This window comes from Megascapheus bottae, chromosome X, assembly GCF_031878675.1.
Source record: "Megascapheus bottae isolate mThoBot1 chromosome X, mThoBot2.hap1, whole genome shotgun sequence".
Lineage (NCBI taxonomy): Eukaryota > Metazoa > Chordata > Mammalia > Rodentia > Geomyidae > Megascapheus > Megascapheus bottae.
In genome coordinates, this window is record NC_143547.1 from 19,893,056 (window position 1) to 19,918,861 (window position 25,806).

The 25,806-nt window shown below is 33.3% G+C and overlaps 1 protein-coding gene across 1 annotated transcript in view; it reads left to right on the top strand.

The window, feature by feature from the left end:
• Cfap47 (cilia and flagella associated protein 47) overlaps positions 1-25,806 on the top strand; it is a 206,544-nt gene that overhangs the window by 70,286 nt on the left and 110,452 nt on the right. Inside the window, exons 25-30 of the mRNA XM_090325738.1 lie at positions 1,248-1,443; positions 4,985-5,194; positions 12,743-12,843; positions 14,831-14,974; positions 18,007-18,238; positions 22,860-23,078. Coding sequence (XP_090181864.1) covers positions 1,248-1,443; positions 4,985-5,194; positions 12,743-12,843; positions 14,831-14,974; positions 18,007-18,238; positions 22,860-23,078 — 1,102 coding nt within the window. The remainder of the gene's footprint in view (positions 1-1,247; positions 1,444-4,984; positions 5,195-12,742; positions 12,844-14,830; positions 14,975-18,006; positions 18,239-22,859; positions 23,079-25,806) is intronic.

Genomic DNA, 25,806 nt, shown 5'->3' on the forward strand with positions numbered 1-25,806 from the left:
ACTCCAGGAAATGGGAACAAGGGATTTTTTTTCCTTTGTTGCCGTTTTGTTTTCATTTCCCTTTGTCTTAGTTGTTCATTCATCTGTCTTTGGGAGCATATAGGGGTCACAGAAATGTTGGAACAAAGAGTGGACAAGTGTAGTAGTGACATTCACTAGACACTGTATTGAAAATGAACTATTCAGCTTGTGAGTGGGGATGTGAGGGAAACCTGGGAGAGAGAATGTGAGGAGTGGGAAGGGGTAGCATGGTCCCCCCAAAAATACCCATTATCTGACTTATGTAATTATAACCCCTCTATACATCGCCTTTATAACAAAAAAAAATTAAAAAAGAAGTCCTCTTATATTGCTTCCCCAAGAATATTTATCTCCATCAACTAGTGAAAATCTTTCAAGAAATTACTCCATGTGTAATAAAGTACATTTGGCAGGATTCTTTTTCAATAATACTTCATTGGGTCTTAAATTCTTAAGTAGGTTCAATCCTTTTTCTGATTCAGTAATTCTGCTCCATTGAGCTGTAAGCATCATAAAATATTTTTTTACATTTTATTTTTTACATTTTACATGTTTTTACATTTTATTTTATTGTATGGAGGGGTTAGTGTTTTATTTGCCAGAGAGAAGGTGCATTGCTTCTCACACATTGATACCCCTTCTCATGTTTTTGTCCCCATTTCCCTCCCCCACCGCCTCCCCTCATCTTTTTTCCTCTCTTATTTCAAATAAATTAATAAACATATATCTAATATACCAGGTAACAAAGTCAGATACTGTAACAATATGAGATTAACCAAAGGACAACACAAGAGAAAAGAAAATAAACATAGTACATTAAGAACAACAGTCACTTATAATTAAGCTCTTGTTCCCATGTCCGTGAAGTCCATTAACTTGGCCTCATCCTATATGGCCTTATGTATCTAGGTTTTGAGCTATTGTAACCCTCTGCTGGGAGAGTCCTGGGTTTGTACTAATTATTAGAAATGAGGGAATCCATGGAGACTATTTTCCTTTGGGTCTGGCTTACTTCACTTAACATGATTTTTCAGTCTTTCCATTTCCTTACAAATGGGGAGATGTCATTCTTTCTGATGGCAGCATAGAATTCCATTGTGTATAATAAATACCACATCTTCATGAGCCAATCATCTACTGAGGGGCATCTGGGTTGGTTCCATATCTTTGGTATAAGTCCATATATTTTTGTGTGCTAACTAATCTAAAACATTTTTTCTTATTAGAGAAACCTGGAATATACAGAGCTGATATCCCAATGTGTTTAAATGATTGCTTGTTTTACTATCGTTTGATATGTCTGCATGGAGAGATAAAATCACCTAAGCTATCATTTGATCCACCATTTGTATTTTTTATTCCTGTTCCATTGGATGTACCAAGTGGAATAGATATCAATATTTTACCTCAAAACTATTTCAGGTAAATATTTCATTTGGATTTAGTTTATCTTGTGCACAATTTTGTTTGTGTCAGTATATATGAGTTATATATAAAGTTTGATTTGTTTCTGTAGTTGGGAAGAGCTATTAACCTACTTAATGATTCATTAAGAGTTAAAAATTACAAAAACTAACTTGTATCATAGTGTATTTTCTTGTGTGTCTCTGTGGAATAATTAGCAAGCATAAATTCCAGTGTATTAACCTTGTGCTAATATATAACAAATTGCCACATATTTTCTTAAAACATACACTTGACATTTCATACAACATGAAATTACTATCTTCTAATTTGTGAGCAAAGTACAAAATAGGAATATACAAAGTATTTTTTGCCAGTCCTGGGGCTTGAGCTCCAGGCCTAAGCATTATCTTTAGGTTTTTTCAAGGTTGCAGCTCTACCACTTGAGACACAGCACTACTTCTGGCTTTTTCTATGTATGTGATACCAAAGAATCGAACCCAGGTGCATGCTAGGCAAGCACTCTTACCACTAGGCCAAACTCACAGCCTAGTGTTTTAAACTCCTGTGAGAAGGGAGGATTTCATAAACATGCTAACAATAACATGGATTGTTACAAATTTGAAACATATTTATATGTGAGAAAAGTACCTGCAATCCTAATTATTCAGGAAGACCATAAGTCTGGGTTTGCGTAGTAAGACTTAATCCAAAAATAAATGGAAATTATATAAATTACTAGAAATGTTAAAGGAATCAATAGTTATCTCAACAGAAAGGATTTATGAATGGAAATTAAACATGGCAAGACATATACAACTATCTTGTAAAATTTTCAAAATACAAGGGGCTTTCACCATGCTATGTCACATATGGACAATACTATACAATGACTGTCTTCACCCTATTACTCTATACTTTCCTTGGTTTAACTCCTGTTGTTTAACAATTTAGAATAGGTTGCCTGTACCATCTCCACACATAAACAATAGATTTTGATATTGTTTAACCCATTATTTTTCCGTTCTTCCCCACCAATTATCAACCCCACATAGTTCCTTAATTAATCATAGATAGATAGATCAATAAATACATGTGTGTGCGTGTGTGTGTGTGTGTTAAGTCTAGATCCTGCATATGAGAGGATTTGGAATCTTTGTCCTGTAGGACTGGCTTACTTCATTTAACATGAACTCCAGTTCAATCCATTTATCTGAAAACATCGTAATGCTTTAAAAATTCTTTATGGATGAATAATACTCCTTTGGCTTACAAACCATATTTTCTTTATATATTCCTAAGTTGAAGGCTACCTAGGCTGATTCCATAGCTTTTATTGTGAGCGGTGCTTTAATGAACATGAATGTGCAGATGTCTTTATTATATTCTGGCACAAATTCTTTCAGATATGTGCCCAAGAGTTGTACTGTCAGATTGTATAGCAATTTTTAGTTTTTGAGGAATCTTCATACTACATTCTATAATAGGCGCACTAATTACATACCCACCAATTGTGTATTAGTGGCTTATTTCTTTCCATTGTCATCACCATTTATTATTGTGTCTTAATGACTGCTTTTCTGATTAATATAAGAACAAATAATGTCATTATGATTTGCATTTCTTTTTATTGACTTTTTAAAATGTTTTTATTGAAAAGCGGGAGAAGTTCAATTTAAAAAGCAAAATGCAGAACATGCTTAAAGCAATATAGTAAACATTATTGACATAAGGAGACACAAATTTTAACTCTGGTAATCATCTTCTGCACAATATATTTGGTAAACAATAACAGCTGAAGGAATTGTGTAAGTCCTGATTTGATGATATCATGGAATTTTATGTCCACAGCAGAGAACACACAATGCTGTATCCCTGCTTTTAATGTCCCCTGTCATTTTTTTTCTAGTGAAACAGTTTCAAATAGTTTCTTATTAGATTTCATTATATGTATAAAATTTCTTGTACATGCACTATGGAAACACATGAAAACAATCTTTTAACAATAACATGGACTGTCTGGTGATGAAAATATTGAAAGATAGGATGTTAAGTGTATTTTTTTGCCAGTCCTGGGCTTGAGCTCAGGGCTTGAATACTGTCCTTGGACTTTCTCAAGGCTAGCCTTCTATCACTTGAGCCTCAGCACCACTTCCAGCTTTTTGCTATGTATGTGGGGTACCAAGGAATCGAAGCCGGGTCTTCATGCATGCTAGGCAAGCGCTCTACCACTAGGCCAAACTCCCCGCCCCATAAGTGTATTTTTTTAATATATGATTTGCATTTCTTATATTGCTAGAAATGCTGAAATTTTTTCGTGCATTTATTGGCCATTAGGACTTATTCTTTTGAGAGTTATGCATTCCATTCACTTAGTCATTTGTTAAATTGCTTGTTCTTTTGGAATTTATCTTTTGGAGCTCCTTATATATTCTCATTTTTAATCCCTTGTCAGATGTGTAGCTGACCAATAGTTTCTCCCATTCTGTATGCTATCTTTATATTCTTGTAACTGTTCCCATTGTTGTGGAGACACATTTTAGTTTAATACAATCCCATATGTCAATCCTTATTTCAGTGGTACTATAGTTCTATTCACAGGCTATCACCTATGCCAATATGTTCTAGTATTTCCCCCATTTTTTCTGTAGTAGTTTCAGGTATTATGTTAAGATTCTTAACACTAATACAGGATCAGAGAAAGGAGTCTAATTTAAGTCTTCTTTGTGTAGATGTCTAGTTTTCCCACAACCATTTGTGGAAGATCTATCTTTAATGTATGCTTTTATATAGTATGAAATATGTGAATACTTAGATTTTTGAATACTTATTATGTAAAATTATTGTTTAACCATTTAATTGCTTAAACAATTGCTTAGTATTTAACTCATTACAATATTAAATATATGTGCACCTGTTAATATTTACTGTACAAAGGCTAAATTTGTATGTATTAAAGTTATGAATTTTGGTAAATTCTTGACAGAATATATGTAAGAATAATAGCACAAATATCATGGTTATCATTTAAAACACATTGTAAGTGGTTGGAGCATGGATCAAGTATTAGAGAATGTACCTAGCAAGCGCCAGATCAAGGATTCAAAGCCCAGTACTATGATTTAAAAAATGGTGTTTAATCAGATTTTGTATTTTCCCCCCTCTTTCCCTCCCTCTTCCCATCGGTCATGGGTCCTGCACCCAGGTTTGGGAGCTGCCATTGAGCTTTTCTCTTTGCTCAAGGCTAGCACTCTTTACTACTTTGCTCCATTTCCAATTTCAGGTGGTTAACTGCCCTGACTGTCTTGGAACAGCAATGCACAGATCTCAGCTTCCAGAGTAGCTAGGATTATAGGCATTGATTATGAGCACTGGGTTAGAACAAAAGAAAGAGTAAATCATCTCTATTTGTTCTTCACATGGTTAAATTAGCATGTTATCAAAAATGTATGATCAATGACATTATTGTGAATATTTGTTGTTATGACTTCTTAGATGATTCATTTAATTTCAATTACTTGCTAGTATTTTGGGCTAACTTTTTTTTCATTTTAAATAGGAATTCAACAATACATTTCCAGGTTCCTACAGCCAAGCTTCTTGATGATGATCAAATTCAACCATTTTCTGTGACATTTCCAAAAGGCAGAGCTATCACAGGGTCCAATACTGGAATTAATGGAAAGATCCCTTGCCATCTTAGCTTCAAATCACCTAAAGCTGTGTCATTTTTCACCAATCTTATGTTTTCTGATGATAAAAATAACTGGTAAGATATTTAAGTATAGATTATGTTGTATTTGACAGTGAAAATTAATACCTCTTTTATATCAGTGTAAAATATTAAAAGGAGAGGAGACTTCCATCATGCATTTGGACATGAAAGTTCATTTTAAAGTTTAAAATACAAAATCACTCTCATGAGATATAGCAAAATAATGGTTTACAGGAGTTATTCAGTCATGGGTTTGTTAGCTAAATTTCTGAGATAATCAGCTTCTTGGTCTGTAAAATTGAATGATGATGTGGGCAAGAGGGTTAAATAGAGCATGAAGTATGAAGGCTCAAGCAGCTTCTTGTTCTGGTCTCTATGTGTGCTAGGGTGCTTTTACTGAGGCTTGATCTCAGGGCCTCATGCTCTTATTTTGCTTTTCCCCTTAAGGACTGTGTTCTTTCACTTGAAGCATAGCTTGACTTCTGGTGTTCTCCATCTCCCCCTTCCAGTTCTGGGGCTTAAATTCGGGGTCTGGGTGGGTCCTGTCACTGAACTTCTTTGTGATCAAGGCTAATTATCTACCATTTGAATCACAGCACCTTCTGGCTTTTTCTGAGTAGTTTATTGGAGAAAAGTGTCTCATGGATTTCCTGACTGGTTTGGCTTAGAACTATCATCCTCAGATCTCAGGCTCCTATGTAGCTAGGATTGCAGGCATAAGCTTACTGCCACCATCACCTGGCTGACCGCTGACTTTATGTTAAAACAATCATATATAATTTTTAGCCCAGGCTGACTTTGAACTTTTATCCTCAGATTGCAGACTTCTGAATTGCTAGGTTTGACCCATACTGATAAATAGTGTTGGGAGATGGTGCTGAGGTGGAGGAGTAGACTATTACAGCAATTTTTATGATATGCATACTTTCTGATATTAGTACTACTATGTACTATACAGGGATTTTTCAAGGAGTAAAAGCAATCTATATGTTTGCCTACTCTTTTGCTTCCTCTGTTGTTTCTTTCTCACATATATACAGCAGGCAAATGAAAATTCAATATTTGACATATGATCCTATGGTAATTAGAATCAACACTATAAACAGGACTATCATTTGTTTTTATTGATATACTAATGAGGCAAAATTATGAATTTTCTCCAGGTTTATACCATAAATCAATTGAATGCATATGAATCCATCAGAAAGGGTTGTATTACCCTTTTTTAATTACAAATAAATTTATGATACATTGATACTTATAAAGTATATTAAGTCAACTATTTACATTAGTGTTTATAGACAACATCAACATGATTTAAATTAAGAAATGCATTGCATTGACATTCAGCATTAATGTAGCTGTTAAAAAGCTTTATTAAAATGGTGTATTATACATCAACAAGATTTCAAGATGAAAAGTATTTAAACATAATTTATTTTAAAAAATATTTTCTGCAGAATTTAGAGACATACTACAAGAACAAAGCATATATTTTGGTAAAGTTTATATAAAATAATTTAAGTTCTATTAGAAATAGTTTTTGAATGAGCAATGTGATGAATATAGCAATGAAATTCCTTTCATCGCTGTTTTACAAATAAACCTTCATTATAGGTAATATTATTATTTACTATTTCATCATCAACTCAGTATTTTTCTTTTTGATAATTTTTACTTTTGGCATATGAAGTCACATGTTAGTTTAAGGAGAAAGTGGAGAAGAAGAAGAGAAAGAAAAATATGTGTTTTATATTTGTCAGTTATTTTACTCATGAGCATCTAAAATATATACTCTTGTATTTTTTCCTGGGTTTGAAATGTTTCTGTTTTGACTTTATGTGCCTTGTGATTATATACAAGAATTTTAAACACATTATATGGTAGAATAAGGGAATGGATTGAGGTATGTACCTTATTTTGAATAGGGTCTGAGAAGTTTCCACAAATAGATATTTGTGGGGAGCATTCTAAGAAATATTACAATAATATTAATATTAAAGTAAAGGTTAAAATTAAATATTAAAACAATTAATCATTGACAAGATTATTCAAGTTTGTATTGACTATTATTTCTTTAAAAACTAAATATTGAAGTATGTAAAAAATAGAAGAAAGTAAAAAAGTAGAAAATGAAAAACTAAATAATTGATAAAAACAAGGAAAGGGTATAGTTTTTGAAATTATATCTTTCATTATAGCTGTTTGAGTACATAATACATATTTAAATTGCAGCTGGATAATGGGAACATACTAGTACTCAATTCAGCATAACCCAAAGTCAATGATGGACTAGAGTTAAGCAAAACACCTTTCTTACTGACTTATCCAAATGTTTTTTAATACTATTTTCAATTAACAATTTGTCATTCTGGACAAATTTTAAAGCATTAATTCATCAAACATATCCTGAATAGCTACCATGTGGTCTACATTATTCTAAGCACTAGTGATTACTGCTTATATAAATAAGAGTCTATGGGGGAGGGGCCGGGAGTTTGGCCTAGTGGTAGAGTGCTTGCCTAGCATGCATGAAGACCTGGGTTCGCTTCCTCGGTACCACATACATAGCAAAAAAGCAGGAAGTGGTGCTGAGGCTCAAGTGGTAGAGTGCTAGTCTTGAGAAAATCCAAGGACAGTGCTCAAGCCTTGAGCCCAAGCTCAGGACTGGCAAAAAAAATAAAAAAAAGAGTCTATGGGGGAAACAGATGACATACACTAAGAGGCAAATTTTCTAACATAAGTTATATAAGCCATAGGGGGGAAAGACAGTATAATAAGGTCAGAAGGACTGCCAATAACAGCTGCCAATTGGGTGTAGTGTGACATAGGATGATAACAAGAGGTTTTGTTAAGAGCGTTAAATGTAGTCACAAGAAGTGAAATGAAGGTGACAGAGAGCTATGTGTATCCTCAGAGTTTCAAATACCTGATGTGATTTCATGAAGGTAGTTTTTTTCCCCAAAAGCTTGTATAATTGAAGAGGGATGAGGAAAGAATGAGGACTATAGGAGAAAAGTGATTTAAGAACTGCATGGGGTATCAATGTATGTGAATTAATGCACCTTCTATCTGGCAAATATCATGTAACCCTTTTATTAATTACAATAAAAATATTAAAAAAAGAAATGCATAGTGTAGAGTATGTGAGGCTATTGCAGTGATTTGAGCATTTACCATGAATGAAATGAGAAGTTATTGCCTGATTGTGCTTTCATAACATAATAGTCATCAACTTTGAAAATGACAAGGTCAGCTACTTATCTCCTACACGGAAATAAAACACAAAAACAAAGCAAAACAAAAATCACTGCTTCCAGTGTAGCATTTTCCCTTTAATTATGTAAAAGCTTTTTTACTATCAGACTTTTTTCTCATCCATTTTTTTTAGCCATTTAGTTTTACTGTGGGGTTATATTGTTGTAACCCAACAATGTGTGCCCTCATGGAGCTACCACTATAGTGGAGAAAGAAATTATTAAGCTATAGAATATATAGTCATCCTAGGAATTAAATAAAATACTTCCAGTTATTATACAGATAAAGCATTTCAGTGGATGTGATATTTGAGCAGACAGATGGTCGTTGTAGAATTAGATGAGAAAACGCTCATAAAGGTGTAGAGTAATCTGTGGCATGTTGAAAGAAGTTAATTCTATTTTAGCATTAACCTTAAGTTTAGAAGTACTATTCTAGCTTTCCAAAATGATAACCATAGACAGTATAATGATATGGACATTCCACAAGTAAAATATTTATGAAGTATTTCTTGGGCAAATGGTTATTTTTCATAGAGTTTGGAACAGGAAGGGAAAAGTGGCAAGAATTAGAAATTCAGTTGTCATGAGGGTGAAAATTACTTTGGATAATGTCCAAATTGTTTACATTGAATTTTAGAATTGATGTTTATTCTTATGTTTAAAAATGTCTCTGTTACAAGAATTCACACAGAGATCAAAAAGTTTAAGCTGTGCCAGAATAGTGAAATTCCTTATTTTCCACCACAGTTTCCAAGCTGAGAGAAAACATTACATTGAGTAGAAGCTTGTAATTATAATGAAATAGGCCTATTTGCTCTTGTTTTGATACAGCTTACCTGGTACTTTAGCTAAACCTTGACAAAAATAAAGTTGTAAATTTGGTGTTTAAATTCACAGGAATCCTAATATCAAAATGAACCACATTTTTCTCTGATTAATGTTCAACCCTAAAGTATAGCAGCATATACATGTTCGGAGTAAACACGGAGTTAACATGGGTTAGCAGTTTTTCATTAAGCAAATAACAGACATAACTTGAAAATTCACAGAGTTGAAATATGTTAGAACTTTCTAGTTTTTAATCTCACATTTAAAATATTTCTATTATTTTCAAAATTAGCTATATCCTTTCTTTGATTACTATGTAGATTTAGATTGAGTAGCATTGAGTAACTTTAGAGTGAAAGAACATCAGCTATTTTATGAAAGAGCTGACATAGTTAGTTGAAAATTAAAATTTAAGTTAAAAGGCATGAGTCTAAATGGTATCTGTTAAGTAGATTTTGGGAAGTAGTAAGATACTGGCATTTTCTTTCATTCTCAAGCAGTGATTTTCAGCTTGGACTGGGTATTAAAATCACACGGAAGGGTTTAGACTATAGATGTCTTCTTATCGCTGAGAAGATCTGAGATAGGTTATCTTGTAGTTGACCTGGGCAAGCTGAGTTTAAGACTCTTCATAGACTACATACGACTAATTTTCAGGGCTAAATAAAACAGTCTGAGCTCTGCTTTCAGTGGTCACAGTTGACTAAGACTAGAGTGGAACCTGCAAATACCATATTTAACAAGTTCTGATTCACATGAACTCTCTAGCCTGGAGACATGCTAAAAAGTATAAATTTTAGCTGTCATTTCACATCTAAGAAATCAGTATCCATATTTTTAAATGTTCCTGGGTAACTTTTGTGCACAGTAAAATTTATAGAGCACATGACCTAGAAAGTCTGAATAAAAAAATAATGCCATCAGGAGAGAGTAAGCATTGAAATATAGATAGATATTTGGCAGAAAATGGTGTTACTACAGGAATCATTAAGCTAGATGCCTTCTTTTCTTTTAGATAAAACCTGATGTTGTCCATTGAGATGTAAATTACTTTATTCAAACACAGATTCTTTATACTTATACTTTACTGTAATCCCAAATTTACACCATATGAAATTGTCTTTTATATTTTGAAACTTTACCCAATACAAAGTGAGAGATCTAAGACCTATTCCTAATATATCACCCATTATTTGAAAAGGAAGATTTTGATAGTTTATTAAGACAAATATGCTAAAATTAAAATAAAAATTTTAATGTATATTAAGAATGCTACAAGGTTGTATAATACACAATATTGAACTAAAAACATGTTTAGTGGCACACAATAATGAATCTTCTTTTCTAGATAATTTTGAAACAGTTCTTTGTCAGAAAATAAATGGTATGGCATTCAGGATCCATATTCAATACCTGATTTGACTTGACTATTTTCTCTAGACATTAGATCTACTCAAGAAGTAGCATTTCAAATTTTATTCAGATTTGTATATAGAAATATGTTGTTAATTAAGTAGTTAATAAGTTTCTAAGTAGTATTAGCAATAATTTCTTTTATTGCTTCATAAGCAGTGCCAATTTTGATAACATGCATTTTCCTAGCTGCTTTATAGTGAAATATTTGAACTAAAACCCATACTAAGACTAGATAAAAACATCTATAAATGCATAAATAAAAGATAAAAATACTTGGAATCTTACTTTTTTGCATTTTAGCCCTTTTTCTGTTTATTTAAAGCATATTCTAGGACTGCATTTAGAATGCAGGATCTGCCTAGAAATAATACAAACAGAAGTGAGTAGAACCTTGTAAAGATGATAAATATAAAAGGATGTCATGGTGCTTGATATATTTTTGACAGGTCACCACAGTATTTCATACAATATTGAGAAGTGATAAAATATTATAATTACCAGGCAATTTTTCACAGGTTTATCACATTTAATTCCTGAAAAATTGGAAGAAATAAGCATAAGAGTTTACCATTTTTAGTAAAGATAGACAAGTAATTAGAGATATGTGTTTAAGCTATTAATTATTCTGCTACTAATGACATTTATAGTATGTATTAAGAACTTAAAAAATAAATAATTTAAAGGCTATTGATCCATAGAGTAGTTGGTTATTTCCATAAAAACAAGTGGAGAGAAAAAAATGTATCTCCATCAACAAAAGTATCTTGGAAAATTAGAAATATTTTTTTGTATTTGCTGAACCTGAAAACTTTAATATTATAATATTAGCTGTGGGTTTGTCATACAAAGCCTTTATTATATTGAGGAATGTTCCATGGATTCCTAGTTTCTCCAGAGCTTTTAACATAAAGGGGTGTTGGATCTTGTCAAATGCGTTTTCTGCATCTATTGAGACAATCATGTGATTTTTGTCCCTGCTCCTGTTGATGTGTTGAATTATATTAATTGATTTGCGTATGTTGAACCAGCTTTGCCTCCCTGTGATGAATCCTGTTTGATCATATTGTATAATTTTTTTTGATGAGTTGTTGTAGACGGTTGGCCAGTATTTTGTTGAGAAGTTTTGCATCGATGTTCATCAAAGAAATAGGTTTATAGTTCTCTTTCTTTGATGAATCTCTGTCTGGTTTGGGGATGAGGGTTATACTGGCTTCATAGAATGAATTTGGTAAAGAACCTTCATTTTCAATTTCGTTGAAGAGCTTGAGGAGTATTAGTGTGAGCTCTGCTTTGAAGACCTTATAGAATTCAGCTGTGAATCCATCTGGCCCTGGGCTTTTCTTAGGTGGAAGGTCTCTTATTGCCATTTCTATTTCAGTGCTTGAAATAGGCCTGTTTAGTTGGGTTAGTTCTTCTTGGTTCAGTGTGGGTATGTTAATATTGGCTAGGAATTCATCCATTTCTTCTAGATTTCAAATTTGTTGGCGTAAAGGTTTGAAAAGTATTCCCTCATGATACTCTGGATCTTGGTAATTTCTGTTGTGATATTACCAGTTTCGTCTGTGATTTTGTTTATTTCGGTATGCTCCCTTCTTTTTTTGGTAAGATTTGCTAAGGGCTTGTCAATTTTGTTAATTCTTTCAAAGAACCAACTCCTTGTTTTGTTGATGTTACCTGATATATCAGATATATTTTTATTTGGTTATTTGAAATTGGATAGGGAAGGGGGGAAAACAAGATGAGGGGTGGGGGGGAAATGGGGACCAAGACAGGTGGAAGGGTATCAATGTATGTGAATTAATGCACCTTCTGTCTGGAAAATACCATGTAACCCTTCTATTAATTACAATAAAATTATATGAAAAAATAGTGTTTTCCCTAATGTCATCATTCCTAAGCCAAAATTTGAGAAATGATTCATAGTCTAAAAAATTGAATGCATAAATGCCATGTTCTTAAAACTTGTACAATAATTTTAACTTCACTGTTTTCACATCTTTCCATTGTGGAATTTGTTGCTTATTGTACATTATAGTCAGTCTCAATTAAATGCTTGCTGCATAAAAAAACTTTAATATTGCAATGCTTTTACTTTTAGGTTTTCACTTCCAGTTGCTGCTACAGCTGAAAATTGCATTCTTACTATCTATCCATATCTGGCTGCTCATATTGATAAGCAAAAAGTTATTTTAAAAGATGGTAAGTCCTTTTCTTTTACACCCATTGTGTAGGTTCTTCTTATTGAAAGCCAACTTATAAATACAGAGTGAATTGAAAATTAACACCAGTAGATACAGCTTAGTGATAGAGAAGTTAGCTAACATGTAGAATACCCTGGTATTTTCTTCTACCACAAGCAATCCATCAATAAATCAATCCATCAATCAATTTAAGAGCTATTTCTCTCTCATCTCTCATTACCATATGTTTAACATTTAGTATAGAATATGTGTCTCCTAATCTTGGAAGTTGGCAATTAAGTGAAAGTTACACAAATTATAGAAATTATTATAGAAAAGAACTATACATAGAAGTCAGTGCAATGTTCAGTATATGGGCTGGTTTACAGATTACTACTTATCCTGGTATTTTAGAATGACTTAATAGAAGAGATATCATTTGTTTAGAGATTAATACCTCCCTCTGGGTGTCTTCATATCATAATTTTCTTGAGTTCTTCAAACCACTTTTGATTGCTTCTTAACATCTTTCATGAAACCTTTTTCTTCTGTATGTGTTCTTTAATCTTTCCATTTGTCCATTGTCCCTTGAATTATAGTTTATGGTCTATATCTTCACTCATATACACTCAGAGTTGACTTTCTTCTTTTTTCCTAAGGTACTTCTCTCTCACCAACATAAGCCAAATTAACTCCCCTTTCTGATATATATATATATATATATATATATATATAATATTCTCCTTCCCCTTATTCAAAAAGGTATCCTTCACACTCTTGTTAAGGGATACTTATAAACTGAAAGTTGTGTCTGGTCATTTTCATGTACAAAATCTGCCCATGAGACATGCATGGTGACACACGGTTATAGTACCAGCACTGAGGAGGCTGAGTCATAAGAATCATGAGTTTGAGGTCGGCCTGTGCCATATAGGAAGACTTTCTACAAACAAAAAATTCAAAAATCTTAGCATGGAATATCATAGACAATAGGATGAGTCCAGTAAGACCCTGATGTAATAGACGTGACAACTGGTTTAATTCTCACTTCTGGGCATCTATCACTCTGGGCTTAAATCATAGTAAGATTCTTTGAATTCTTATATTTTTCGTATCATTTTTCCTGTGACTGAAACATTTTTTCTTATCGGATTATTCATATCTGCACACAGAAGAGAATGTAAGAGATTTATATTTCCATTGTATGCTCTTGTAGTTTTGTGAAATTCTGGCCATGGCCCTTCCAGATTTTTGAATTACCATGCTTATTATCTATATCTTTTTTCAGATATTACATCTAAAAACTTGGGAGCATGAGAATTGTTTCTCTTATTATTTTCCCTATGTTTATGCTTCCCACAGTATTTGGAAGATAAAAAATATGTATTCATTCAGCATTATAAAATGGAACATCTAAATTATGAAACCTCAAGAAGCTAAACATGTTCAGAAAGGGATTACATTTTGTGTTATATATTTTGAATATCAAAAATATTTTAAAGCTTAATGACATATTTCTATAATCCTAGCTACTTAGGACTCTTAGATAGGAGATCATGATTCAAGGTCAGCCCAGGCCCACGATCCTCCTTTCTTTAACTTCTGGACTGCAGATGTGAGCCCCTGTTCCTACTTGTTGATGTTTCAGAAAGGCATCTAAGAATACATTTGTTAGTGACATTTTTATAGCCTATTTTGAAGATCATATATAAATAATTTCAGTTGCTTGGTAAAATGTCTTAAGCACACCTGTTTATGCTAAGAATGAACATTGTTCTTTCTTCAATTACTTTGACATATTATAACAATTGTTTTCTCAAATAAATTGTAATCACTTTAGGAAACTATAATACTTATTATGATGGTTTTCATATTTGTTATCATGTTTAATTGATGTTTAGATTTTCACTTTATTTTAGATAAGTATAAAATTCAAGTTTAGTAATTGGATAATGAATTCCACACATGATTGACTGACTTACTTTAGCCCAATATGTCATTTCTAGAAAAGGATATAAATCACATGAAGCCAAGAAGCAGCTTTATGATTCCTTACCGAGATTATAAACTCTACTCTTCAGGTTCAATAAGGACGTCCATTGCTTCTAAATACAGTGAGGCTGACATTACAAGGGGAAATCTTTTCGTTGGTATGTGACCAATGTATAGTGTATTTCTCAAATTGAGTCCATTATATTATCTATATATTTTAATTTAAAATTTGTTTTTCCCAAGTAAGAAATTCATGAAACAAACTAACATGAATTGATCTTAGTCTTAAATGATCTGTCTCCTTTGGAAATTCTCTTCAATGCAATGATCAATACCAAAGGTTCGCCAGGATCTCTGAGGTCTTAGGATCATATCACTCTTTCCTAGACTGTAATATGTGCCATATAGTTCTATTTCTTAAGTGTATTAGCCCAAAGATGGAAGAATACTGGTTTATGTGCTGTAGAGTAAATACTGAAGTAATATTCAGCTAAAATGCTAATTACCATGTGTTCCTCTATCCATTTGATTTGATATTCTTGGTGCACTTTGTGAAGTTTGAGAGCTACTGAACTAGAGGTGACTCTAAGGCTATTTCTCTGAGAAATAAGTGAGCAAAGATCTAGGATGAATATCATGTTTAGTGAACTGTTCGAATAACCATCTTCCAACAGGCATAGGGAGGAACTTTTTTTAAAATAGTCCCAGGGGGCACAGCAAATAGGAGAGAGAGTTGACTAATGGGGTTACATCAAACTAAAATGTTTCTGCCTAGTAAAGGACATAATAAATTATAAAGAAGGCTAGCAGACCAGGAAAATAGGTTTAACCAGCAGGATATCTAACAAAGGCCAAATATCTAAAATATACATGAATCTGAAGAAATTAATCCCTCCACCCCAAACCTAATAAACCAATCAATAAATGCTCAGAGGAGCTTAAGAGAGATATCTCAGGAGAATGGCATATAATCACACAAGGAAATGCTCAGTATCTCTGACCACAAAGGAAAACAACTCAAGACTGATTTTGCATCTTATCCCAGTTAGATTTATCACATTAAAAATTTGAACAATAACAAATGTTGCCAGGGAAATAGAAGAGAACCCTACTGTTCAGTAGTACAACAACCATAGATGACAGTTTTTAGATTACCATAGAGTGCCATAGCACTCTTGGGCTTTTACCCAAAGCATTACAAGTCAAGATATGGTAAAGACACTTGCACATCCATGTTCATTGCTGCAATATTTGCAATAGCCAAGCTATAGAAACTGTCCGGATATCCTACAATAGATGAGTGGATTTCAAAATGTTCCATCTATACATATTGGAATTTTACTCATCGATCAGAAATAATTTTATGTCATTTGTAGGGAAATGGATGGACCTAGAACAATCATGTTAAGTGACATAAGCCAAGCTCCGAAAGACAGAGAGGTACATGTTTTCTCTCACACATGGAATTTAAATCTAAACACAAATGTACTCACAACTTATTTACAGCTTTTACATTTATACACAGACTAAAGGAGGATACCCTTAGGGGTGGAACCCAAAGACATAACTGCTGTGAAGATCTAAAATGCTACTTACCAAAACAAATTTCAGGAAATGGAAACTTGTTTTTGTTTTTGCTGTTGTCACCACTGGTGATATTAGTTGTTTTTGTTTTTGTTGTTCTTTTCTTTTTTTCTATTTTAAAGGGAGGGGCAAAATGGGGCACAGGGGTGGAGGAAAGACAGGTAAATGTAGTCATGATATTCAATGTACAATGTGTAAAAAATGAACTATGCAACTTAAGGGCAAGGACAGGAAGAGGAAAATGGGAGAAAGTGAAGGAAGAGGTAACATTGTCCAGGAAGCATTGTACTCATTATTTGATTTATGGAATGGTAACCACTTTGTGCAACTACTTAATAAGTCCAATAAAAATCCATCCCTAGATAGGCATAATAGAAAAATTTCCCTTTCATTGAAAGCCATATAAAATAATATGATACTTTTAGTAAGCCTAGACATTTCCACCATTACATATGCAAATATTTTGGAAAAATTACAAAATAATTTAATGTTCTTGAGAATCCCACAACCTCAAAATATTCCATTGTATCTATGGTTTAAACAAAACTTTGAATATTTGTTTCCATAATTTTTCCATTCGAAGTTAAATTTTGTCTAGTAAAATAAAAGATAAAAAACCTTCCTGACATACTAAATCCACCAGCACAACAATGTTCATTGCAGCACTATTTACCATAGCAAAGATAAGGAACCAACCTAGATGTCCCTCAGTTGATGAGTGGATCAACAAGATGTGGTATTTGTACACAATGGAATTCTATGCTGCTGTCAGAAAGAATGACATTGCCCCATTTATTAGGAAATGGAAAGACTTAGAAAAGATCATATTAAGTGAAGTAAGCCAGACTCAAAGGAACTTAGACTCAATGATTTCCCTCATTTGTCATAATCAGTAGAAACCTTGGGCTCTCCTAGCAGAGATTTGCAATACAGCAAAACCTTGATACAAAAGGCCATATAGTAGGACACTATATGAAAGGATCTCTAGGATATAGAAACATAAGCCATATAGTGAATGATTGTTCTTCTTAATGTACTATGTTATCTCTCATCTCTTTTGCTGTCCCTTGGTTATCTCATATTGTTACAGTATCTCGCTTTGTTACCTGATATATCGGATATATTTGTATTTGGTTATTTGAAATTGGATAGGGAAAGGGGGGAAAACAAGATGAAGGGTGGGGGTGGGGGGAGGGAAATGGGGATCAAGACATGTGAAAGGGTATCAATGTATGGGAATTAATGCACCATCTATCTGGCAAATATCATGTAACCTTTTTATTAATTACAATAAAAATATATGGAAAAAAAACTTCCTGACATTTTCTTATGTAATTAAAAGTGAAATGTTCTGTTTGGGGAAATACATCATTTTTATTTACCATTATGATGAAAATATAATGTAACACTTTACTGAAATTTGTGGATCTTAAAAATGATTTTGAATATTTGAGATAATTGTGTTTTCATAATTCTAATATGAGAAATTCATTCAGAAGTCTTTCAAAATCAAATACTATATAGAATGTATTTCATTTGTGTAAATATAAATACCAATTGCTGCTATTGTTAAGTAATCATTTTTATACACAAATGTGAATTCTAGGTATGGAGATAACACGTGAATATATCAGCACGATTGCAGGTGAACAAATGAGGAAAACAAATGAAAGATCAATGGCAGCCGAAGAGAAAAATGAGCAATTCTTTCTACCTGAGACAGGATCAAAGGCACATGTATTTTTCCAGAAGATTGTGCATGCAGCCCAAAATTGGTTCAGTCTCTTCGGCTGGCCAGGTGGACCTCACTTAATAAAGATTCCAGAGACTGTTAGAAGGTGACATTTATGTGTTTCTCATATTTACTGTTTTGGACCATCTTGTAAAGTATAATTTATTCAGTGGGATACTTTTACATGAAAAACAGTATTAAATAATGATGGGATTCTCAATAAGAATAAACAATACGAATGCAAATCCTTTATCCCACACTTATTTTACATAAAATATTTACATTTTATTTTATTTCATTAACATTAAATTATTAATTATTAAATTAAAGTAATATATGAACAAACATCAAGGTTGATTCTGTGAATTGATTCGTATTAGTAATGATACCATAAACATGGAGAAGTGCCTGGTATCTCTATGGTCAGTTTGATTGCCTTGAGTAAATACCTAGAACTTGTATTAATCTATATATCAGTTTCCTCTTTTAATAGATTCTTGTCTGTTAGTTGTATTACAAATGTCTTGGATATTGTGGGTACGATCGCTTACCATGTTTTTTTCCTTGATTTCCCTCTGAATATAAAAAAAGTCAATATTGTTTCAGTCCCTGTTGTTTTTCTCTTCTTCCTGGTGTGCTTTATTGGTGTTGTTTTCACTTAGCTTTTTATTAGGCATATTGACCACTTCATTTTCATGATTTCTATTTGTTTGAGGTGTTTTGTGGGATTTTTCTTGCTTAATCACTTTAGTTTTACTGAATTTCTCAAATAAGCCTTGAATTGACTTCTTCATTTATTTGATTACTTCAATCCTCTTTTTGGTCATGGGTCATTTTAAAATTAGACTTTTGATATATTTTTTATTAATCCATTCAAGATACTGAAACTTTTAAACAAATTATGTTGCCTTACATTTCATATTTAATTTTCTATGTTGTAATTCGTACATTTGCTGAGACAAAAATCGCTTCTGGTTGTATATGGGGTTCTTAGTAAGTGGTTTTCTCCTGAGGGCTCAATCCTGAGTAGGACTCTGGGAACAGAGAAAAAGAATTGCTGTAACAGCAAAATACGAAAACAAATTTAATTAGAAAGTATAATATGAAGGAACAAAGGGAAGGAAGGAAAGAGGAAAGGAATTTAGGATTGGATTGAACCAGGGAGAGAGGCAGAGAAATGCAACTTCGCTTTGTAGTTAGTGTATGTAATTACATGCTATAGAAACCAATTCATAGCAGCAGGCAACAGGGTGCAGATCATTTGTTAAGTTGGAAGATAATGCACATAGAAAACCAATTCAACTACTTCTATTGTTGTTTATTTTCTAGTATTGTAGTATGTATTCAATACTAATAGTCCTTTAGGACTTATTTTTAAAATTCTTTCCAAAATACGAAAATAGAAATAGCCATTGAATGTGTGTGAAGTAATGCTCCTTCTACCTGGCGAATATGACTGTAACCTCTCTATATTGACTACAATAAAAAAAGACATAACCATTGAAAAATATAATAGAATACGATATGTGTGAAACATTGTTATGAAAAGCCTGCTCAATATTTGAGTCCACTTCAACCTTTTAAATGGTGGCAATGAACATTTGATTCAACTGAAAATCCCATTTCATTTGAGAAAAGTGAATATAATACATATTGGTGTTATTCTAGGATTGTACTCTAACAAATATTTCTCAGCATCTACAGGATTTAGGAAGTGTATAGAAAGAAGGGTTCCGACTATTTAAAACCTATTTTCACAAAGGACTTCTGATTTAGTCTAAGTGCATAAAATCTGATAAAGCATCAAACTTTCACTAAAATGATTTTATCATTCAATCTGAGAGCTCCAAAAATTATAAAAAATGTTCTTTCCATTTTTTTCCACTCCTCACAGACAAGGACAGGGTAATAATGGACATGATCATATCTATAAGGATGTTGTAATACTGCAATATGTTAATAGATTCCTTTAAATTGTATTAGAACAGAGCTTAGACTGTAAGGGCTTGGTAAATGTTAACTATTATTCATAAATTTCCCAAGGATTATGTTATATATATATTTTTCCTTTTTTTTTCTTTTACCAGTCCTGGGGCTTGAACTCAGGGCATAGGGACTATCATTGGGCTTTTCTCTAGGCTAGCACTCTACCACTTGAGCCACAGCACCACTTCTGGCTTTTTCTGTGTGTGTGTGGTAACAAAGAATCAAATCAGTGCTTTGCAAGCTCTGTAACAGTAGACCACACTTCAGGCCTTTCCCCTCACACCATTTTTGTTTGCCAGTCCTGGGTTTGAACTCAAGGCCTGAGCACTGTCCTTGGGCTTTCCTAAAGGTTAGAGCTCTACCACTTGAGCCACAGCACCACTTATGGCATTTTTTTTCTATGTATGTAATACCAAGGAATTGAACCCGGCTCTTCGTGCATGCTAGGCAAGCACTCTACCACTATTTCAAACTCCTGGTCCTCCCTCCCACCACCTTTTTTTTTGCCAGTCCTGGGCTTGAGCTCAGGGCCTGAGCACTGTCCTTGGACTTTCTCAAGGCTAGAGCTCTACCACTTGAGCCTCAGCACCATTTCTGGCTTTTTTCTACGTATGTGGTACCGAGGAATCGAACCCGGGTCTTCATGCATGCTAGGCAAGCACTTTAACCACTAGGCCAAACTCCCGGCCCCTATTTGTTTTTTTAATAGACAATCAAGTGATATGATTAGCAATGTTACCTCTTATTCTAGAAAAAATCAGAACACTGATTTGTGAAAGTCTGTTAATTTTTATGTGCTAGAGATACTTTGAAGACCCAGACATTTTTAATCATGAAAAAAATATATGTGAACAGAAAACTGCAAATCTACTGTGTAGGCATCACATTCCCAATATGCCAAAGGGCATATACTACAAAAGCACAAAGAAAACTATCTTGAGTTTAGGTTTGATTTTATTTTTGATCAATTTTGTCAAATATTCTAAAGACAGTATTATCCTTGAAAAATACACCTATGAAACTAGCACTTAAATCAAGACATAGGAAAAAATGTCATCAATAAATTCTTCCTATCCCATTGTGTATTTTCTTTCTCTTCTTTCTCCCCATTAGTCTGAATTATAGCATCCCAGGTTACTTTTATCTATTTTAAGCTTCATATAAGGAATTATTGTTTGCATTTCTCTGTGTCTAAGTCTTTTGATCAATATTATATTCATGTGTTCATATACACATTTACATGTAGAAGTACTTTACATTTAACGGAGCACTCTAGGCCATTAAATGTGTTTACTACAGTCACCTCTAGAAAGATAGTTGTGCTATCCTAAGACTTTCCTATTCTGAATAATTCTGCTTTGAAATATTTAGTACATATGTTTTGATGTATATTTATGAAAGGCATGTATGTGAGATAGAACTTTATCGTAAGGTAGAAATATGATCACCTTTAGGGGATATTTCTAATCCATTTTTCTAATTCTAACTCACAAAACAGTATATGCCCTTTCTAGTTCTGTTCATACTAAGAAATATAAATTGTCAGCCTTCAGCATTGATCATTCAGGTGGATGATTTTTGAACCAACATTTGTTGTTATTGATGTTGAGTGGTTTCACCTGCTCCTGTGCATTTGAATATACTGGCATCAATACATTGATGACATCTTCCTACTATGAAAAAAATTGTATCCTCTTTATTCCTTATTTCTAGTACTTATGTGTATTTTGTATCTGAGGTTTTTTATTGTGTGTATTATACGTATTCTCTGTAGTGTATTCTACTTAATGAATGGTGATTAGATTTGTGTTGTTCTGAGGCATGAAGAAATTTCTTTTTCTCCCAAGGGCTTTACTGTTTTTTTTTTCTCTTACAGTTGATATTTTGATCCTCTCCAAATTTATTCTTTGTTACACAATGTTAGATAAAGTTCAACATATATTTGATACTCCTTTTTTTTTTTGCCCGTCCTGGGGCCGGTACTCAGGGCCTGAGCCCTGGACCTTCTATAAGGATAGAACCCTCCCACTTGAGCCACAGCACCATTTCCGGCTTTTTCTATGTAGGTGGTACTGAGGAATCTAACCAAGGTCTTCGTATGCCAGGCAACCACTCTACCAGTAGGCTAAACTCCCAGCCCATGATATTTCTTTATTTCCAATGCTAGTTGATTCAGTACCATTTATGGTATTTATTCAAATGATTTGATACTATTGTGGGGTTTACCTAGTAAACTGAACATCAATCTTCATTTTTCCTTGTCCTTTCTACAGTGTTTCCTTTCTAATAAATCAAGCATTCATATATTTGTGAATATGTATGATTCATTTTAATAGTACTAGGACTTGAACTTGGGACTTCACACTTGCAAGACAGGCACTTGACCAGTTGAAAAGATTTCTACCTTTTGGTTTAACCTGTTTTTCATTTAAATTTTTGTGCTCAGTGAGTTTTAATAGCTTGGATAACTCATATAATTAGTAAATTAAAATGTACAGGAATAAAATATCTTTTTAATTTTCAAGTTAGTTTATAATTCAAGTCTATGTGTTTAAATGAGATACAATATGTTATTGGAAATATTTAAAATCAATTTTTGATAGTTTTGGCAGTGAGGTGAATTTCTGGAATTTTTGCCTAGTTGGTTTTTAATAGCATTTTATTTAGTCATTGAACATTGAACATTTGTTTTCACAAGTATCATTTCAAGAATTTTCAATTTATAAACTTTTTCCCCATAGAGACGTCCAAAAAATGAAGAGTTATTCAGTGAAGACTCCTAAGAAGTACTCCAGACAGAATGATTTCTCCAAATATAATAAGACTGTTTATGATATGATCTACCACCTGAGTGGAAGAATGCCACCTGGAATTAATATAAGCCAAGCGTTACCATCAGATGACACTGAAAGAGTGATTCAACTTTATAAGCAACATTCATCGCTTTTGAGCTTCATAACGTAAGAATTATATTCATTTAAGCATGTAATTATGCCTAGTGAGGTGGAGGGATTGGTGGATAGATTAATGGATGGATGGATGGATGCATGTATACATAGATCATTCTTGAAGTTCTTATCTTGTCTTTTAAATACTTAGCATTACATGCCCTAAAATATATACAATAAAAAATAAGTGCTAGTAACAGAAAATTAGCATTCTATGATATTTTTATACTTACATTTTATCTTTATAATTCAATACAGTTATTTTCACATTTTTCCATACATCGAAATCACCAGGAGTTCTTGATAGAATTATTTTTGGTCCTTATCATATAGTTAATGATGGCTATCTGCATTTATTACAACTTCCTAAGTCTTGTTCCATAATCTTTATTTTGAAAATTCTTATGTAAGTGCACTTAATCACATAAATCAACAAAGAAGGGAAATAAACTGATTAGCTTTATTCCTCTGTTTACTATTAGTATCATCATAGATTGCAGAATTTGTGAACTTTCAGTTTACATAGTTGAAGTCTATAGTGTTAATCAGCAGGTAAAAAGTTTCACACATGAAGGCCGGGAGTTTGGCCTAGTGGTAGAGTGCTTGCCTAGCATGCATGAAGACCCGGGTTCGATTCCTTGGTACTCCACATACGTAGCAAAAAGCCGGAAGTGGTGCTGAGGCTCAAGTGGTAGAGTGCTAGCCTTGAGAAAGTCCAAGGATAGTGCTCAAGCCCTGAGCTCAAGCCCAGGACTGGCAAAAAAAAAGTTTCACACATGATTGATAACCTCCTGTAAAAATAATTATAATCATAATTATGTGTTACTCTAAATGACAGATGGCTTAGAAATAAGAAAGCAAATGGTAATTGAAGTCTGAGGAGATGGGCTCGTGGGTCCAATGTTAGAGTGCCTGCCTAGCAAGCACAAAACCGTGAGTTCAAATACCAGCACTGAGTAAAACGTCTGAGGGTAGGGCTTCTGAATTTGTATCGCTTCCTTGTCCTGCGTATCATAGTGTTGTTACTGAAATTACTACCTGCATAGGCACTATTCTTATTTGACCTTCATGTTCTTTCTTCACTTATGTAGCATTAGTTACATACAATTTTTCTATTACTGTACTTTTTTCTTGCTTTTCTGTTTGTAGAATCTACCCTTAGTTGGCCAATGATATCCTCTGCTTTAGCAAAAGGTCAGATGAAGGACAAGAAAGGAATGTTAAATCAATATTTAGCATTCAGTTTTTAAATTTATAAATCAGGCCTTTTAACCCCTAACAGGGGTACTATTAAAAGTTTAGATATAGGGGCTTGGAGTGTGGCATAATGGTAAAGTGATTGCCTGGAAAACATGAAGCCTTGAGTTCCATTCCTCAGTACCACAAACACAGAAAAAGCCAGATGTGATGCTGTGGCTCAAGTGCTAGAGTGCTAGCCTTGAGAAAGCTCAGGGATAGTGCCCAAGCTCTGAGATCAAGCCCAGGACTGGAAAAAATAGATATAGACATAAATTGAACAAAATATATCTTTCATTTGTTTCATTTTGACTACTGCCACATAGTCAAAACTGGCTTAATTTTTTTGTGGCTTGGATTGACCTAGGTAGCCAATCATGAAGGTTGTTATGTTGGGATATTAAAGATACTCCATTGAGGTAGCAGCAACATGAATGAGAGCCACAGTATGATTGCATCTGTTACAGAGAACATCTTGATCCTTAGTGAGACTTGGAGAAAAGCCAGTCTCCATCATAGAATCAGCAACATAAGTTCATTTAACAAGTAGGTTCCATTTACATAGGCAACACTGACAGATCAAACATCCAGAAAAAGCCCACATTCTGTATATCTTAACTATCTATCATCTATCTATCTATCTATCTATCTATCTATCTATCTATCTATCTATCTAGATAAAAGTATCTATGTCATGTAAGCCCAGTGTCAAGCATGGTCAATTCAGATCCTAGAGGCCTTATGCAATTTGCAGCTCTCTTTTTTCCAAACACTAACAAACCAAAGTTATAAAAGTAGATCACACCTTTAGAAGGTATCATGAATATAAGGAAATTTATAGTTGAAGATTTATTCATTTGACAATGAACCGTCCCTTTCCAGATGTCTCTTCCCATTAGCAGTAGGGAGTTCAGAGTTGCTTCAAACTGTTTGGCTTGTAAGGCATAAAGAAAGAAAGATACAGCCCTACCTGTATATATTCAATCTTAGTGGGCATCATTATATTGGTTATAGAAAACAGTATAAACATCATTTTCCATTCCTGTCTCATAATTGACTTGGTGAACTTCACTAATATGTGAGTATTATGATTGCAGAAATCACATGACAGTTAAATCTTATCTTTGATACAGATGGTTATTGAGAGCACTGAATGAGGTAAATTTTCACTATTTATGTCTTAACATTTTCCTCTGTAAACATTTGACTTTTGATTTTGTCATATAAGGAACAAAACTTTGAAATTAGGTCTTAGTATAGTCACATAAAACTTTTGAGAAAATTTTGTTATGTAAAAAATTAACAAAAACAGTAGCACAAGGAAAGGATTTGTATTTCAAGAGAATGTAAGCAATGAGAGAGGACCCTGTTAGGAAAAGGTAGAATATATATTATGCATTTTTTGCCAGTCCTGGGGCTTGAACTCAGGGCTTGATCTCTGTCCTTGTGCTTTTTCAAAGCTAGAGCTCTATCACTTGAGCAACAGCACCACTATGGCTTTTTT